The sequence below is a fragment of the Nicotiana tabacum genome, chromosome 19 (assembly GCF_000715075.1).
Source record: "Nicotiana tabacum cultivar K326 chromosome 19, ASM71507v2, whole genome shotgun sequence".
Lineage (NCBI taxonomy): Eukaryota > Viridiplantae > Streptophyta > Magnoliopsida > Solanales > Solanaceae > Nicotiana > Nicotiana tabacum.
The window spans coordinates 100491412-100508908 of NC_134098.1; the positions used below are offsets into that span (position 1 = coordinate 100491412).

The window sequence follows — 17497 nt, forward strand, 5'->3', positions numbered from 1 at the left end:
AAAAAAGAAGACAAGAAAATAATAAAACCTTGTGGAAAGTTATATAGTGAAATTTTCAGAATGGTTTGATCTGGTAACACTAACATCCCCTATGTTTGTGATATCACATTAAAATCAAAAAGCAAAAGATAAAAGTTGATAATTTAGAGGGTAAAATAGGTATTTGGCTATCAAATATTTGATAAATCTGGTTGAGTGACCTTCTGAGTGCTATAGGTATAGTTAAATGACTTTGTTGTTACAAACGAAAGAAAGACGACTTTGGTAGATAATTTTGAAAAGTTGAATGATTACGTGGGTAATGAACTCGTATTTTTACCATTATTGTCAAGGACTACTTTTGTTCAAAGATTTTCTTTGGCCTTTTAGAATTTTTGTTTTCAGCCCCATAAGGCAAGAGGAAATGATCGTAGAACACAATTGCTTCGCTGGGTTGTTTATGTGATTTGTATTTGTGTCAATTGACGAGAGAATTTAAGCTTCTTTAATTTATGCACAACACAAATACGAGGTAATTGTTGTCAGTATTATACAATTTGAAGAGTCAGACATGGAGGAAATTTCGTTCACCTTCTTTGAATTTCATCCGGAGTTCTACCATTGTTAATGGAGCAACGCATTGATTATGAATCGACGGTTTTGAAGCAAAATATGAGATACCAGCTCATTGCTCGAATTCAATTTGATATTTAGACTAAAAACAGAAGAACTCTCGGTCATGCCTCATCCTAGAAAGTAGAAAGGGTTATTTTTCTATAATTTGGAGCATAACACAGTAAGGAGATTTGAAGGCCACGAGGACAATGCTCTGCATCTATTCCATTTAGTAATATGCCTTACTCCAAAAGCCTCTTTACCATACTCTAACTCTCTATATATCCTTCATTTAGTAAGTACTTAATTTTATTCTTTTGCTCGTTTAAGCGGAAGTTAGCTATCTCATCCTGTTAGTTTTATTAGGCCAAACCACAAAGAAGGTCTCTGAAATATTCCCTAAAAGTTTTGTTTAGTCAAAGTATGCATTACCAGTTAGTTTGGTGAGAAAATGGGAAAGTATATGAAGTTAAAGAGGAGTGTATAAAACACTTACTCAAATTATACATTATATGACAAGCACTTCAAATCATAAATATGTCACTGAGTTTTTAGTCTCAAAAAACTTATACTAGATCCAGAAGTTAAGTAGGTATTAGAAATCAAAGGCCCCAACCATGGATGATATTACTCTCAACGGCCATGCTCCTTGACCCTGAGGGTCCTTCTGCAGCCATATAGTGATGATACCTGTTTGGAAAACGAACATTCCAGATTAAAATTCCCTTCAGAATGACAAGATGAAGATGATAGGAAGTATTGAACCGGGGTTATCTCAACTCCTACCAATTGCTAAAGGGTCATAGTAAGGAGTCAATTTTCAACAGTTTTTGAATCCCTTTTGCTATAATGCTGGAAGCTTTCATTTTAACAATACACACGCACACACAAAAAAAAAAAAAAAAATCGCTGATGCACGGTACAATATTCTGACAAAGGAGATCCAGTTGAACTGATCCGACCATAGTTTCCACTACTCCTGAATATAAGTTTAATTTCACAGAATACTAGGTTTAGAAGGAAAGCAACCTAAAATAGTGCTACAACATATTCTTTTTTGGGATAAGCACAATATATTGTACCTGATTTAAGCCCAACCCTTTCAATTTGTTATCAATTTGCAGATCCATAAAATAATTCTTGAGACCAAATAACATACAGAGGATTCTGGCAGAGAATCCTTAGATGGTCATGGGACCTTTATGTTTTGAGAGCTTATCTGTAAAAGGGAACTACCCCCTTTATTAGTTCCCTTTTCTCTTGTATATCCTTTATGTATCTTTGAGGTTCCGGTTTTATGTCCCCCTTTTTATACACTTTTGTTAATAATACACAAGGTAGGGGTCCAGGCCAAACCCCTAGCATTACGGGTGGTGAAAATCTGGGTAGATGGATTAATTAAAAAAAAAAAAAAAACATACAGAGGAGTTAAAAAAAATTCATAACCCCCTTCCCTACTCCCCTATAGAAAAAAAAAAAAGAAAAAAAAAGGGAAGTTGGAAATTTAAGATTGATGAAATGTAGGTATACCCTATTTGAAGTACTGGATCAGGTTCACATTCCATGTGATTTGATTGAGAAGGGTGGACAGCAAAACTGCTGCTTCCAGCTGATGCATTACAAGTCCATGGAAATGGAAGAGGTCTGAGTCCTTGTCCTTCTGCCTCTAGCTGCCAATATAAGAAAACAAACTCTTCATTACTATATATGTATATACAGACTCCACAAAGTAGCAGAATATATTTCTCAAGTTTGAATGAATACCGATGATAGTTCCAAAGAAACCTTAATCTTCAGTTGCTTGTTCACATCACCAAGTTGACGCTCCTGACAACATAATCCATTATCACGTCAAAATAGATAATTACAGCGTAGTTCTCCATTATTTTTACATGAATTGTGGTCCTTACTTGCCCCTGCTAACTCGGATCGGAACTCCTAAGAATCTCTATGAACTGATATACATGGTGATCAAACCAATTAATAAGATGTGTGTCGTTCCGACTCACCTCACTCTTTCTTTCCAATCTATTTGACTCTTTAATTGTTAATTCTTTAGGTGGTACCTCGAGTCACTAATTTCCTTTAGAACAGATGGGAGAAATTAGGCGAGACTTAAAGCCCGTAGCCAACAATCATCTAGCAAATTCAAGTACCCTTTCTTTTATATATATATATAAAGAGATCTAGGGTCAAGGGCTATTGACACAAAAAGACGGAATCTAGTACTGTTCTTAAGATTCTAGGCCTTACCTTTTATAACAAATTTATAATTGTGATAACTATGAAAAATCATATTTCTAATTTGTTTGTACTGATCAAAGTAAAGTATTCGTCTTTCTGCATATTTTGACTTACCTTTCTGCGGAGCTCCTCCATCTGTTCCGCCATTATTTGTGTCTACACAAAAAAAACAATGCTTATTAACAAAAAATAAAAATTTATAAAAGTCTATATAATACCAAACAATGATAAAGATGGAAATATTACAAGCCAAATTAGATCACTAGCTAACTGCGCGTGATGATTTGAAAAACGTATTGGTACATTTTAATTTTTCCAGTATTTTCTTATTTGAATTTTTTTGGTCCTTTGATTCGTGTGTCCTTGTTGCTTATATCTTTCTTGTTACTGGATGGTGTTTCTTTTTGTTCAAACTTAATCTTAAGCACTAACTTGGCCTTTTTTTAGTCTAACCAAGTCTAAATATACTAGATACAACACACAAAGATTTAGTTGTAAACAGGGAAATGAAGCAAAAACAATTACTTTGAAAACAATCTAATACCTTTCTTTGCCTAGCTTGTGCAAGTGCACCTTCAAGTTGTTTTTCAAGATTTTGCAGCTCCTTCAGACTCAGTGGCCCAAGATCTTCACCAAGCAAGTGCCTTCATGTATCAAAATAACATCTCAGAAATTTCGACAATATTTTTTTCCCAAGGATCGGATAGTCACGAAATTATTTTGTTTATCTACATTTATGTACAACAATAAGGTGCCAAGATGTGTCTGAATAAGCAATTGACATAACCTTTGAGTTCGTTGAAGGGCTTCAAATTTGGCCTTTAGTTTTGAGACCTCTTGGTACCAGCTCTAAGTTTACAATGAAAACAAATTATGCTTAGGAAACACCATAAATTATGATAGGCCAATTGATTAATTGGTGTGGAAACATAGAACATTAAGCTGCAAATTCACCTGTGTTTCTCTCTCACCGCAGTTGTCTTGAGGATTAAGGCAACAACGTTGGTACCTCTCAAGGGTTTTAGTGATACTGCCAACAGAAAAAAACACAATATTCAAAGTCTAAACCATACATGTTACTACAATTTATAATAGTATGTTATTACAATTAATAAAATAGCTACAAAATGTTCTTGACAAACTCCAAGAAAATGCCAGCTAACAGATTGGTAAGTTATTACTCTGAACAACACTCAATTCTCCTACAAGAAATTTAGCACCTACAAGTTACAAGTTTTAGATAACACATGGAGAGACATTAAGATGCACAATGGCCATGATTTACAGAGAGGACTTTAGCTTCCCTCCATGCTAAGTGGAACTAATAACTTGAATAATAAGGCAATCTGATACCACGTGTTAAAAACACACTAATAGTATTACAATATCTTTTTAAAAATAATATAAAAATTTATTACACTGTCGGACTGTCGGTGCATATAAGTTAAATCCTTTAGCACTTAACAGAAACTTTTACAGAAATGTCCTGCATTAAGCCAGTAGAATCTAAAAATTAGGAGTCCTAAATCACAAGTAACCATTGATACGTCTGCCGCTAAACGTTCACAATTTTCAAAAATGGATAAAATGTTAAATTGAAATCTTTCCTGCACATTATAGCCATACAAAGACAAATCTTTATCTATATTTATGTACAAAGACTATTTCCAGTAGTCAAAAGCAAATTTTCTGTTTAAAAAAAGAAGCAAATTTTCTAGGCTGTTCTTTGTTTTTTCTGTTTTTCTTCTTTTCTGTCAACAATTAATAATACGAATCATTTTCTTTTGGGAGAGCAACAAAAAGTTTTTACTTAAAAAGAAAATTATTTTGGCTCTTTCTATACTCACGACTCAATAATGTGTACGGGTAGATGGAGCCTGTACAAAGTTTTCCACTACCATATTCAGCACAGTTTCCATATAATAAAATTGCACTATATTTAAGCTAATGCCATTTAACAATCTATCACCAATAACCCTAAACAAAAAAGGAAAAAAAAAACAAAAAAATCTAAAAGAAAAGAAAACTATTGAATATACAATGGGAAAAAGGGGGTATACAAAGCAGAAGGAAAAAAACAGTAAAGGCAAAAGGCTGGAAGAGTACATAAGGAGTTGGGGGGAGAAGAGGAAGAAGTGAAAGAAACATGACATGCCAAAGGGTTAAAATGACAAAGTCTTCTCATTTCTATTCATTTACTCCATTTAATTTATTGGCCATAAGTACAGCAGGATGAGGGGTTGTCTTTTTACTTATTCCAACCTTTCTATATTTGGAAAGTGGAAAAAGAAATTCATTTTGCAATTCCTTAAGCATTTCAACAACAACAACAACCCAGTTTAATCACACTAGTGGAGTCTGGGGAGGGTAGTATGTACGCAAACCTTACCCCTACCCTGGGGTAGAGAGTCTGTTTCCGATAGACCCTCGGCTCTCCTCCCTCCAAGAACTCCCCACCTTGCTCTTGGGGTGACTCGAACTCACAACCTCTTGATTGGAAGTGGAGGTCCTTAAGCGTTATTAGAAACATAAACAAAACCATTTAGACATTATATATTAATAAGGGTCTATATCTTTTCGTACTTAAATCTAAGGATCAGGTTATCTTTTTGCCATCACTAACAAAGATCATGATATTTTCGATCTCCATACAAAACCCTAATTCTAAACAAAAGTGATGATAGTAGAAATGTGATTATGAAGACAAGAATATTTTAGTTCGCCACTACAGATCTACAATATCAGATAGGGGGAAGGAGAAATCAAATAAGCAAAACAAAAAATTATCAACACTAAAATAAAATAAAGTATAAGTATACTTGGATTTACACCAAACATTGATGAAACTCTTGGATAAAAAAGTTAGAAAATCAGAGATATTTTCAAGATGCCAAAAAGAAGAAGCAATCTTTATACAAAACGAGAATAAAGAAATGATGTAAAAAAGGTGAAGAAAATGAAAAAACAATACATTTGCATAATATATGCAAAGAAAACCTGCACCGCTACTGAAGAGGAAAGAAACCATAAACAAAAAGATGAAAAAGAGGACCTTCAGTGAAAAAGAGTACTCAGTTTCATCATTTCTGCAAAGAATATGAGCTGGAAGAAACGTTGCTAATATATGGAAAAGCTCTAGAATCTAAGGCTCAGTTACAGACTTAAAAACAACTCTAGCATTTTACACCAATAAGTTTCACCAAAATGGGAAGATAAAAGAAATGTTGATGGATCAGTTCTTGGGGTTTTGGGAATTGAAAGAGAAAACTCCTTTTCTTACATAGAAAGTAGCATCAGATCATACTACCTGCAAAACAGATAAATGTAAATCTCGCATATGAACAAATTCCCTTCTCACAGGCATGCCACTCTTATTGCTGTGCAGTGCACAATGCTTCCTTTTACACAAAGGATTTAGTTATACAGAAGAAAATCTATGAGTATGGTAGCAGAAATCAGTGAAGAGACCCCAAGATCTAAGGATGAAAAGGTAAGAAGACAAAGTTTGAAGCTTTCTGATTTTTTAGAACCATTGGACTAATAAGTGCTCCCAAAAACTGCAAAAGCATTAAAGAGAAATAAGAGCAAATTAAGTTGGAGCAGAGAGAAACAAAAGAAAAAGGAAGGGAATTAATTAATACTAGTAGGAACAAAATGGAGAGAAACCCTAGATCTTTGCACAGTTGTCCAAAAGGGTTGGAGAAGTTTCTGAAGCACATACACTTAACAACCTCGTCAGTCCTTACTCTGATCTTTTAATTTGTTTTTGTGGAAGCTCTCAAACCATATATTGAAACGTGTCAATTCCCCATTGGTAAAATCTACTCATATAGATCATCACATGGTTTTGATCAAACATACAACTGAGAGAAAGAAAGAAAACTCAAGAGAGATCCAAATCTGAAAAACAAAAAACTAACTCCACTTAAGAGACAATAGATAAAATAAGTTGGTGCTTCTGTAAAGCACTGCAAAAGTCAATACCAATTTAGCAAGTGCAGTTCTCCAAAAAGAAAAAAAGAAGAGTCAGCCTAATTATATTAGGCTTAAACCCACTCCCACATAAACTAAAAACACAACACAAACCCACCCCCAGATGAAAACAAACATAAAGTTGTAATCTTTTGTTGATTTATAAGAAACCCCATATTAAGAATTAGCCATTAAAAACCATACAAGAAAACTTGACACACATATTCAGGTATAAAACAGTTCAAAAAAGCTTAGAGTATTATACCCTGAACTACCAAACTCATAAAGCTTTCCACGACTAGAGAAGATGATGAGAGCAACTTCAGCATCACATAGCACTGAAAGTTCATAAGCTTTCTTCAGCAAACCATTCCTACGCTTAGAGAAAGTCACTTGACGGTTGATTTTGTTTTCTATTCTCTTTAACTCCACTCTTCCTCTCCCCATTTTTCTTTCTTTCTAATTTTTTTTTTTTGCCTCAAAGAAAATGGAAGAGAGCTATGGGGATATGAAGGTCACCTTGGTACGAGGAGAATTATGTTATGGGTAATGAATAGGAAAACAAGGAGAGGTGGGGATAGCAATAAAGTAAGGGTATGTACTACAAATTTCTTTCTCCCTTATAAATGTGGAAGCTGAGTAAGAGGCTCAATCTTGGATCTCCTCTTGCAAGAAAATAGTAACCTAATAATTCTTCTTTTGCTTCATTCTCCCTTTCACCTTTTTTCCCTTTTTTTAAAGAAACAAATCCTCTATTGAGTGTCTAAATTTTTTTTTGCTCTATTGTTTCCTAAAACACTCTTTTCTTGTAGTTGTGAGAAACTTTGTTACCTTCTCTTTTGGGGTAAAAAAGACCTGGCCACAGACTACTATAGTAAAAATTTTTCATGAGAAGCTGAATTAAAGGGAGGAGGGACCTTTCAAAATGGTGATGGAAAAAAGGAAAAAAGTGAATACGTGGTCCAAGAATTAGGTTCAATGAATTCAAAACCTCCAAATTTCAGATAGTTTCTGTTCAATTATGTGAAGACATAAGAAAGTTTGATGGTAGCAGCCAACTAATATCTTGGGACCATTTTATTAATTGTTGAGAGACAAAGGCTCCCATCAAATGTACTCATTTATTCAAGATTCAATGATATATATTTTATTTTTTCCAGAATGCATGGGCTAAGTCTTGTCATAATTTCTTTAGGAGTTTAATAAGTTCATATCAATGGGATATTTGTTTAGAACTCATACCAATAATCAAATGTTGCTGGATGCATTAGGGAAGATCAAGAATTGCCAAGAGAGGTCCTAATTATCTAAAAATATAAAGAACCTAGCTTTTTCTATTTATGCCTAGTGATAGCAAAGGGTTGTAAATGAAAAACTTGTCTTGTAGTACGAAGTATTTGGGAATTCCTAAGCGACAGTGGCTAACCAAGATTTGGCTATCAATTAAGGAATCATAAATCTTAATCAAATGAACATGCTATCTTTAACAGAAATATTTGCTAAGTGGTGCATAAGTTGCCCCTTTTTCGTCTGCATTCCCTTTTTTTTTAATGACGTGTCCGAAGCAAGCAGCTTATGTGCACCTCTCATGTCCCAGATACCAGCTCACTCTCATTAGCACAGATACTGGGCAACAATGTAAATTTGTTTGTACCAACAGATTAAGATGACCTATAGCAATAAGTAATAGTCTATAATAATCCTAATTTGGTAACCTAAAACTATTGTAAATTAACCTTCTATAATATTCGATTAAAATAAACTAATACTTCCTCCGTTTCAAATTAGATGATGTACTTTCCTTTTTAGTCTATTCCAAAATAAATGACACATTTCTAAATTTGGAAATAATTTAACTTTAAGCTCTTCATTTACCCATTTTACCCTTAATGAGAAACTTTTATAACCACACAAATGTCACTGCCCACAAAGTTTTTACCCCTTAAACTTTTAAGACCACAAGTTTTAAAAGTTTTCTTCTTTTTCTTAAACTTCGTGCCGAGTCAAACTACCTCATCTAAATTAAAACGTAGGGAGTAATATGTAAGTCAAGTTCTAAATTATTCAGCTTATAAATCTTGTAGTAGAAGAAAATTGCACCAAGCCAGCACACTGTTTCTGGTTATATATACAAATGGCATGTGAGAATGCCCATATGCCGTTGTATCTGGAAAATATATAATGAATTATTAAAGAAACTAAGGGAAGCGAACATGAGTAGATTAAGCATGCATGGGTTAGAGCAGGCAACGGGCTCGACAATACGAGTTCAAAAGGCTACAAGTCAGCGGCAAGGTGATGGTAAGTCGTGATGTTGAATTTGATGAAGAACTGGCATGGAACTGGGAAGCTCAAGAAGAAACTTCATATGATTTTCTTCCATACTTTGGTGATGAAGAAGAACCAGAGACCGTGGAACCTATGCAGGACACAACTCCACCTACTTCTCCAATAAATGTTGCATCTCCCTCTTCTCAAGAAAGTTCAAATGAACAACTGTAAAAGACAAGGAGTATTCAAGAGCTCTATGAGGACATATAAGAAGTTACTAATTTTGATTTTTCTTCCTCATTCCAAGACTTGATCTCAATCTCTGAAAATTTTCAAACTTGAGAGGCTTTGTGAAAATATCTGCAATTTGAGCATGAGACTTCACATATTTGAGCTCGACTTCCTCCTTGGTAATGCATTCTCTGATAAAGTGATACCTTGTATCTATATACTTGCTTCGATCATGATACACTGGATTCTTGACAAGTGTCTGTGCGGATTTGTTGTCAATACAAATCTTTGTAGCTTCAATTTGTGGCAAAATGAGCTCCTTCAATAATCTTCTCAGCCAAATAGCATGATACGTACAAGATGTTGCTGCTACATATTCAGCTTCACAAGTCGAGAGAGTAACAATTGATTGTTTATTTGAACTCCAAGAAATAACAGAATCACCCAAGAAAAACACAAAACCAGTTGTGCTTTTTCTATCATCAATATCTCCCGCATAATCACTATCACAAAATCTCATAAGGTTGAAATCACTAGATCAAGAATAAAATAGCCCAAAGTCAATCGTACCTTTTAGGTAACGAAGAATTCTTCTAGTGACTTTCAAATGTGTGGAGGTAGACCTACCTAAATAATAAATAAAGTAAAAGAAAGAAACGAAAAAGAGATGATTGACAAAACTTACGGCTTGGACGATGGACAAAACCAATTTTTCTAAAGTTGGTTTTCTGATTGAAGATTCCAATCTTTGATTGGTTAGAGGTGTGGTGACTTCTCCTATAAATAGAAGTATTCAGCTTCATCTCAAATATACCAAAAACAAAATGAGAGAAGCTAAGCAGAAAGCAAAGCAGTGAGATTAATCCACAGATTATTGTTTGTGAGATAAATAGTGAGTAGTAGTAATATTATATTGAGGTATTTAAAATAAAGAGTGTTATTTCTTCTGAAGTTGTAGTAGTCTTCTGACACTACCAAGTTGTAATATTATAGTAGTAACATATTGCTCTGCTTGAGTATTGTATTTTACCCCAATAAAAGATTTGGTGTTATTGTTACTCTCTTGTGTTATTATTATTTGCCGTGGATATTATTCCTGGGCGGGATTATTATTTTTTCCAACAATATGGTATCAGAGCCATAGCAAATAATGGTACGCTGTCTTTTCAGTAACCCCGTCTCCCAAAAGATAATTATGAAAAATGGTATCTACATATGAAAGTCATTCTTGGCTCTCAGGATGTGTGGGAAATCGTAGATAGAGGATATGAAAAACCCAATAATGAGAAAGCTCTGCCTCAAAATGAAAAAGATGTCTTGGCAAAGACAAAGAAGAAGGATCAACAAGCCCTCACGCTCATCCACCAATATTTGGATGATGCCATGTTTGAGTAGGTGGCAGATGCTACCACCGCAAATGAAGCTTGGGAGATTTTACAAAATTCTCTTCAAGGAGTTGACAAGGTGAGGAAGGTAAAAGTTCAAACTCTAAGGGCTGACTTTGAAGTTTTAAAAATGAAAGAATCCAAATGCATTTCAGATTATTATTCAAAAGTGAAGGTTGTTGTAAATCAACTAAGAAGATATGGGGAGGATATAGAAGATGTTTGTGTGGTAGAAAAGATACTTCGCACTTTATCACCTTAATTTGATTTTGTTGTGTATACTATTGAGGAGTCTAAATATTTAGACTCTATGATGTTAGAGCAATTGAAGGGTTCTTAACAAGCCCATGAAGAAAAGATCAAAAGGAGGCAAGAAGTTCCATTGGAACAACTTCTTAAAACTCGGGCATCCTTTAAGGATTATAGAGGTAAAAAAAGCTATCGAGGGAATGGACGCGGACGAGACTGTGGCGGTCATGGAAGATGAAGAAGTAACGGTAACAACTTCAACAATGAAGTTAAAATCTACCAAACATTCAGAGGTCGTGGTCGTAGACATAGAGGAGGAAGAGGACGTGGCTACTACCAAGAAAACAATGGATAAAGGTATGACAAATCAAAAATTGAGTGTCATAATTGTCATAAATTTGGCCATTACTCTTGGGAATGTCGTAACAATATTGAAGAAAAAGCTAACCTTGTTGATGACAAGAAAGAAGAAGTTGAGTCAACGTTGTTGATAGAACTCAAGGAAGAAGACCGGAATGATTACAACTCATGGTATTTGGACAATGGAGTAAGCAATCATATATATGGATCCAAAGAAAAGTTTGTGGAGATCAATAAAATGGTGAAATGTAATGTATCCTTTGGAGATACCTCAAAGATTCAAATCGAAGTGATAGATACGATTCTGATCTCCTGTAAAGATGGTAGTCACAAGCTAATTCAAGATGTTTATTATGTGCCAAAATTAAAAAGTAACATTTTGAGTTTGGGCCAATTTCTTTAAAAGGAATATGACATCCACATGACAAATATGCATCTTTGGCTTAGAGATTCAAGTGGAATTCTAATTGGTGAAGTGCATATGACTAAGAATAGATTATTCTCTCTGAATCTTAAGACAATTGATGCAAAGTGTTTGAAGGCTAATGTGCAAGATGAATCATGGTGTTGACACATGCGATTTGGGCACTTGAATTTTGAAGCGCTCAAATCAATGGGAGAAAAGAACATGGTGCATGAGATTCCATTAATAAGCCATCCCAATCAATTGTGTGAAGCTTGTCTTTTTGGAAAACATGCAAGGAGGAGTTTTCTAAAGGAGGCCATGTCAAGATCAACCAAACCGCTTCAGCTTGTTCGTACTGATGTGTGTGAACCAATCAATCCACCTTCCTTTGGTAAAAGTAAATACTTTCTGCTTTTCATTGATGACTTTAGTAGAAAGACTTAGGTTTATTTCTTGAACCAAAAATTTGAAGTTTTTGCTGCTTTTAAAAATTTTAAAGTACTTGTGGAAAAAGAAAGTGGCTATGAAATAAAAGCTTTAAGGTCCAATAGAGAAGGCGAATTCACTTCAACAGAATTTAATGACTTCTGCCAGTCTCATGGAATTCGTCGCCTTCTAACGGTACCTTATTCACCCCAACAAAATGGAGTTGTAGAGAGAAAGAATCGAACGATTCTTAATATGGCTAGATGTATGTTGAAAGATAAAAGTATGCCTAAAGAATTTTGGGCCAAAGCTGTTTCTTGTGCAGTTTATTTGAACAACATGTCTCCAACAAGAAATGTTAGAGATCAAACCCCTCAAGAAGCATGGAGTGGAAGAAAACCAAGTGTCAAGAACTTTAGAATCTTTAGGAGCATAGCCTATGCTCATGTGCCACAACAAGGGAGAGAAAAGCTTGGCGATCGAAGTTTCAAGCATGTGTTTGTTGGCTATGATACGAGTTCAAAAGGCTACAAGTAATACAACCCAAGCAGTGGCAAGGTGATGGTAAGTCATGATGTTGAATTTGATAAAGAATTGGCATGGAACTGGGAAGCTCAAGAAGAAACTTCATATGATTTTCTTCCATACTTTGGTGATGAAGAAGAACCAGAGACTGTGCAGGACACAAATCCACCTCCTTCTCCAATAAATGTTGCATCTCCCTCTTCTCAAGAAAGTTCAAACGAACAACCACAAAGGACAAGGAGTATTTAAGAGCTCTACGAGGACACAAAAGAAGTTACTAATTTTGATTTTTTATATTGTCTCTTTGCTGATATTGAACCAATGAACTTTGATAAAGTTGTTGAAGACAAAAGGTAGAGACAAGCCATGGAGGAGGAGATCAAGTCAATAGAGAAAAACAACACTTGGGAGTTAACAACTCTTCCCAAGGGTCATCGAGCAATTGGAGTTAAATGGGTATACAAGACAAAGAAGAATGCTGATGGAGATGTGGAGAAATACAAAGCACGACTTGTGGCTAAGGGCTACAAACAAAGACAAGGCATTGACTATGAAGAAGTCTATGCACCTGTTGCCCGCGTGGAGACGATTCGTTTGCTCATCTCTTTGGCGGTGCAAATGAAGTGGAAGATCCATCAACTAGATGTCAAGTGAGCGTTTTTGAATGGCTATCTTGAAAAAGAAGTCTATGTTGAACAACCATTGGGCTTTGTGGTAAAAAATCATAAAGATAAAGTGTTGCGGTTGAAGAAAGATTTATATGGATTAAAGCAAGTCCCACGAGTATGGAATAGTTGCATCGATAAGTATTTTCAAGACAATGGGTTTACTTGTTGTCTCCATAAATATGCTCTTTACCTTAAAGTTCATACTAATAGAGATATCTTACTTGTTTGTCTTTATATTGATGATCTTATTTTCACGGGTAATAACCCAAGTTTATTTGAAGCTTTTAAGAAAGATATGTCTCGTGAGTTCGAGATGACAAACATAGGGCTCATGTCATACTACCTGGGCCTAGAAGTAAAGTAGATGGAGGATGGAATTTTCATCTCTCAAGAAAGCTATACGAAGGAGATCTTGAAGAAGCTCAACATGCTCGATTGCAACCCCATGAACACACTGATGGAGAGTGGGACAAAATTGTCCAAGTTTGATGAAAAAAGTCCTGTGGAAAGTTTGAGGTACTTGGCTTGTACCGGGCCAGATATACTCTTTGCAGTTTGAGTAGTAAGCCGTTTCATGGAAGCTCTTACCTCCACCCATTTGAAAGTCACTAGAAGAATTCTTCGTTACCTAAAAGATACGATTGATTTTGGGCTATTTTATTCTTGTTCTAGTGATTTCAACCTTATGGGATTTTGTGATAGTGATTATGCGGGAGATTTTAATGATAGAAAAAGCACAACTGGTTTTGTATTTTTTCTTGGGTGATTCTATTATTTCTTGGAGTTCAAAGAAACAATCAATTGTTACTCTCTTGACTTGTGAAGCTGAATATGTAGCAGCAACATCTTGTACGTATCATGTTATTTGGCTGAAAAGATTATTGAATGAGCTCAATTTGCCACAAATTGAAGATACAGAGATTTGTATTGACAACAAATCCGTACATGCACTTGCCAAGAATCCAGTGTATCATGATCGAAGCAAGCATATAGATACATGTATCACTTCATCAGAGAATGTATTGCCAAGACGGAAGTCGAGCTCAAATATGTGAAGTCTCATGATCAAATTGCAGATATTTTCACAAAGCCTCTCAAGTTTGAAGATTTTCAGAGATTGAGATCAAGTCTTGGAATGAGGAAGAAAAATCAAAATTAAGGGAGAGATTTGTGGGACCTACCTAAATAATAAATAAAGTAAAAGAAAGAAACGAAAAAGAGATGATTGGCGAAACTTACGGCTTAGACGATGGACAAAACCATTTTTTCAAAAGTTGGTTTTCTGATTGAAGATTCCAATCTTTGATTGGTTAGAGGTGCGGTGACTTCTCCTATAAATAGAAGTATTCAGTTTCATCTCAAATACACCAAAAACAAAATGAGAGAAGCTAAGCAGAAAGCAAAGCAGTGAGAGTAATCCACAAATTATTGTCTGTGAGATAAATAATGAGTGGTAGTAATATTATACTGAGGTGTTTAAAATAAAGAGTGTTATTTCTTCTGAAGTTGTAGTAGTCTTTTGACACTACCAAGTTATAATATTATAATAGTAATATATTGCTCCGCTCGGGTATTGTATTTTACCCCAATAAAAGATTTGGTATTATTGTTACTCTCTTGTGTTATTATTATTTGCCGTAGATATTATTCCTGGGCGTGATTATTATTTTTCCCAACATGTAACACCCCAGGCTTTAGATAGAGTCTTACATCGACAAAACATAAGAGGGATGCTGAGTATATAAGTTAACAAGTCTTAGACTCTAGTGACGCGCTTTAAACCCGTGAGGGCCTAGGCCTAGAGCATAAGAGAGATTTGCATCTATACCCAGTTTTTGGGTTACATTTTTACCTATACCCGCTTTGCAAAAAATAATTGCAAGCGTACCCACTTTTCGGGTAACTTCAGGCATATGGGCCTGAAGTAGCAAAAAATTTTGTCTGAAGTTTGAACTTCGAATATTTTGCCTGAAGTGTAGCCTTATCAAAGCAAAACTTCAGATATTTTTGCATGATGTTTGGCCTGATTTGCAAAGGTAATCGCGCAAACTTCAGTTCATAGTACAATGGAAAACTTCAGTTCAATAGTTGCTGAACTTCAGCAATTTTGGCTGAAGTTTTTATTTTGTAATTGCTGAACTTCAGCAATTTTGGCTTAAGTTTTTATTTTGTAATTGCTGAATTTCAGCATTCTAGGAGCTGAAGTTTGTTTAGTATCTGTTGAACTTCATCATTTTAGGAGCTGAAGTTTATTTAGTATTTGCTGAACTTCAGCTCCTAGAGGATGCACTTCAGTTCAATAATTGCTGAACTTCAGCATTTTAGGAGCTGAAGTTTTTGTTTTGTAATTGCTGAACTTCAGCATTCTAGGAGCTAAAGTTTGTTTAGTATCTGCTGAACTTCAGCATTTTAGCAGCTGAAGTTTGTTTAGTATTTGCTGAACTTCAGCTCCTAGAGGATGCACTTCAGTTCAATAATTGCTGAACTTCAGCAATTTTGGCTGAAATTTTTGTTTTGTAATTGCTGAACTTCAGTATTCTAGGAGCTGAAGTTTGTTTAGTATCTGTTGAACTTCAGCATTTTAGGAGCTGAAGTTTGTTTAGTATTTGCTGAACTTCAGCTCCTAGAGGATGCACTTCAGTGCTTGGGGTCCTTTTGGGTAATATTCCAAGCAGTCAACTTGAACTTCTCGTCGTCCATCCTCATACCGGGAAGGAAGGTATCAGTGGGTTCATCAAAACTTTGCCATAGTGGCTTCCCTGACAAATCATCAATTAAACCAAGTTTCCTGAATCCAAGAGTTTCGCTTTATGTGATGAATAATAATATAAATAATAATATCATCTAGAGGAAATAATAATATCACTTGAAGAAGAAGAAGAAGGAGGAAGAGAAGGAGAAAGAGGCCTGAAGTTGTTTAAAAAGTGGGTAAAAGTTAAAACTTTTTTAAAAAGTGGGTATAGGTTAAATGGGTGCGACCAAATAGGACGCCCCGTGCAATTTTTACAGAGCGGACAATATCACTAGCAAACTAGGCTGTTACAGACATATGTGAACAATCACCAAAATTGCAATAATATTAGATTATGAACCAATAATTTATAAGTAATGAGTTTAGCGGTAAGATCATTAATAAAGACTAAATTATCAAGTTTAAATTTTGGATCGCTCTCTGACTTTAAAACCTAATACGTAATAATTTAAAAGAGAGTGGCATTTTGTGAAAACGGAAAAAGGAAAAGAACATTCTAACTTCTTTCTTTCGGTAAAATAAAAAATGAAACAAAATAAAAGTTGAGAATCATAGGGTGGGGATCAACAGCCATCATCCAACTAACAACGGTACAAACTTTGTTCATTGTGTTGGAGTTGTGAAGTCATTCTTTTAATTGAAACCGTTATAGTACAGTGACGGACTATCCCATCGTACACAAGGGCGTTCCAGGTTCTTTTCTTCTTTTCGTTTGTGATCAGGGAGAGCCAACGATAGTGAGAAGAACAGGTAAAGGAGTGGATAGAATTTTGGTGGAATTTCGACCTTTCACATTGTTAGCAGAGAATATTACTTTTATTTCTCTCATTAGTTATGTTAGGATTTTCAAAAAGATTTAGGGGTATTTTGGTTTGAAGACAAGTTATGTCGGAATTAGTTATACTGAGATTAATTATATTAGGATTAGTTATCCTGGTATTATTTTTTATTGACTGTTTGGTATGTTATATTAATCTTGTGATTGCCAATTTTACTATTTTGTCCTGGGATAATTTATCATGGGTCACTATTTCACCTTCTGGCAAGTATAAACTATCTCGGTATTATATTTAATTTTGGGATAATTTATCCTAAAATTAGTAATCAAACAAGGGATAAGGAGGTACTAAATTTTTATCCCAAGATTATTTTCGCTTATCCATCGTACCAAACGCCCCCCTAATGTCTTGGGTGACTTCATTTATTGCCAAGGGTGGAACTACGTAGAGTTAAGGATGTTCAATTGAATCCTCTTCATCGATTTTTTTTTTTATGTATAAACTATTAATCCCCTTGATCTAAGATAAAATTCTAGTATAACGACAAATGAAGTTCAAGAATTGTTTTAAGTCATCAGTTCAAATTCCAAATAAGACTTTGAAGTATTTTTTGAATCTCCTCTGCATGAATTTCC

The 17497-nt window shown here is 34.9% G+C and overlaps 1 protein-coding gene across 2 annotated transcripts; it reads right to left on the minus strand.

The window, feature by feature from the left end:
• Positions 1 to 1058: 1058 nt before the first annotated feature.
• LOC107821033 (protein AGAMOUS-LIKE 6-like) lies at positions 1059 to 7702 on the minus strand. 2 transcript variants are annotated; one of them, XM_016647424.2, is made up of 8 exons: positions 7076 to 7702; positions 3793 to 3868; positions 3626 to 3687; positions 3383 to 3482; positions 2953 to 2994; positions 2359 to 2421; positions 2125 to 2264; positions 1059 to 1284 (listed from the first exon to the last, which is right to left on the minus strand). In XM_016647424.2, the coding sequence occupies exons 1-8, from the start codon at positions 7255 to 7257 to the stop codon at positions 1197 to 1199; spliced, it is 753 nt and encodes a 250-aa protein (XP_016502910.1). In that variant the 5' UTR covers positions 7258 to 7702; the 3' UTR covers positions 1059 to 1196. The 2 variants fall into 2 exon arrangements, with proteins under 2 accessions (XP_016502910.1, XP_075094380.1); XM_075238279.1 differs by lacking the exon at positions 7076 to 7702 and adding an exon at positions 4945 to 5019.
• Positions 7703 to 17497: the final 9795 nt, after the last annotated feature.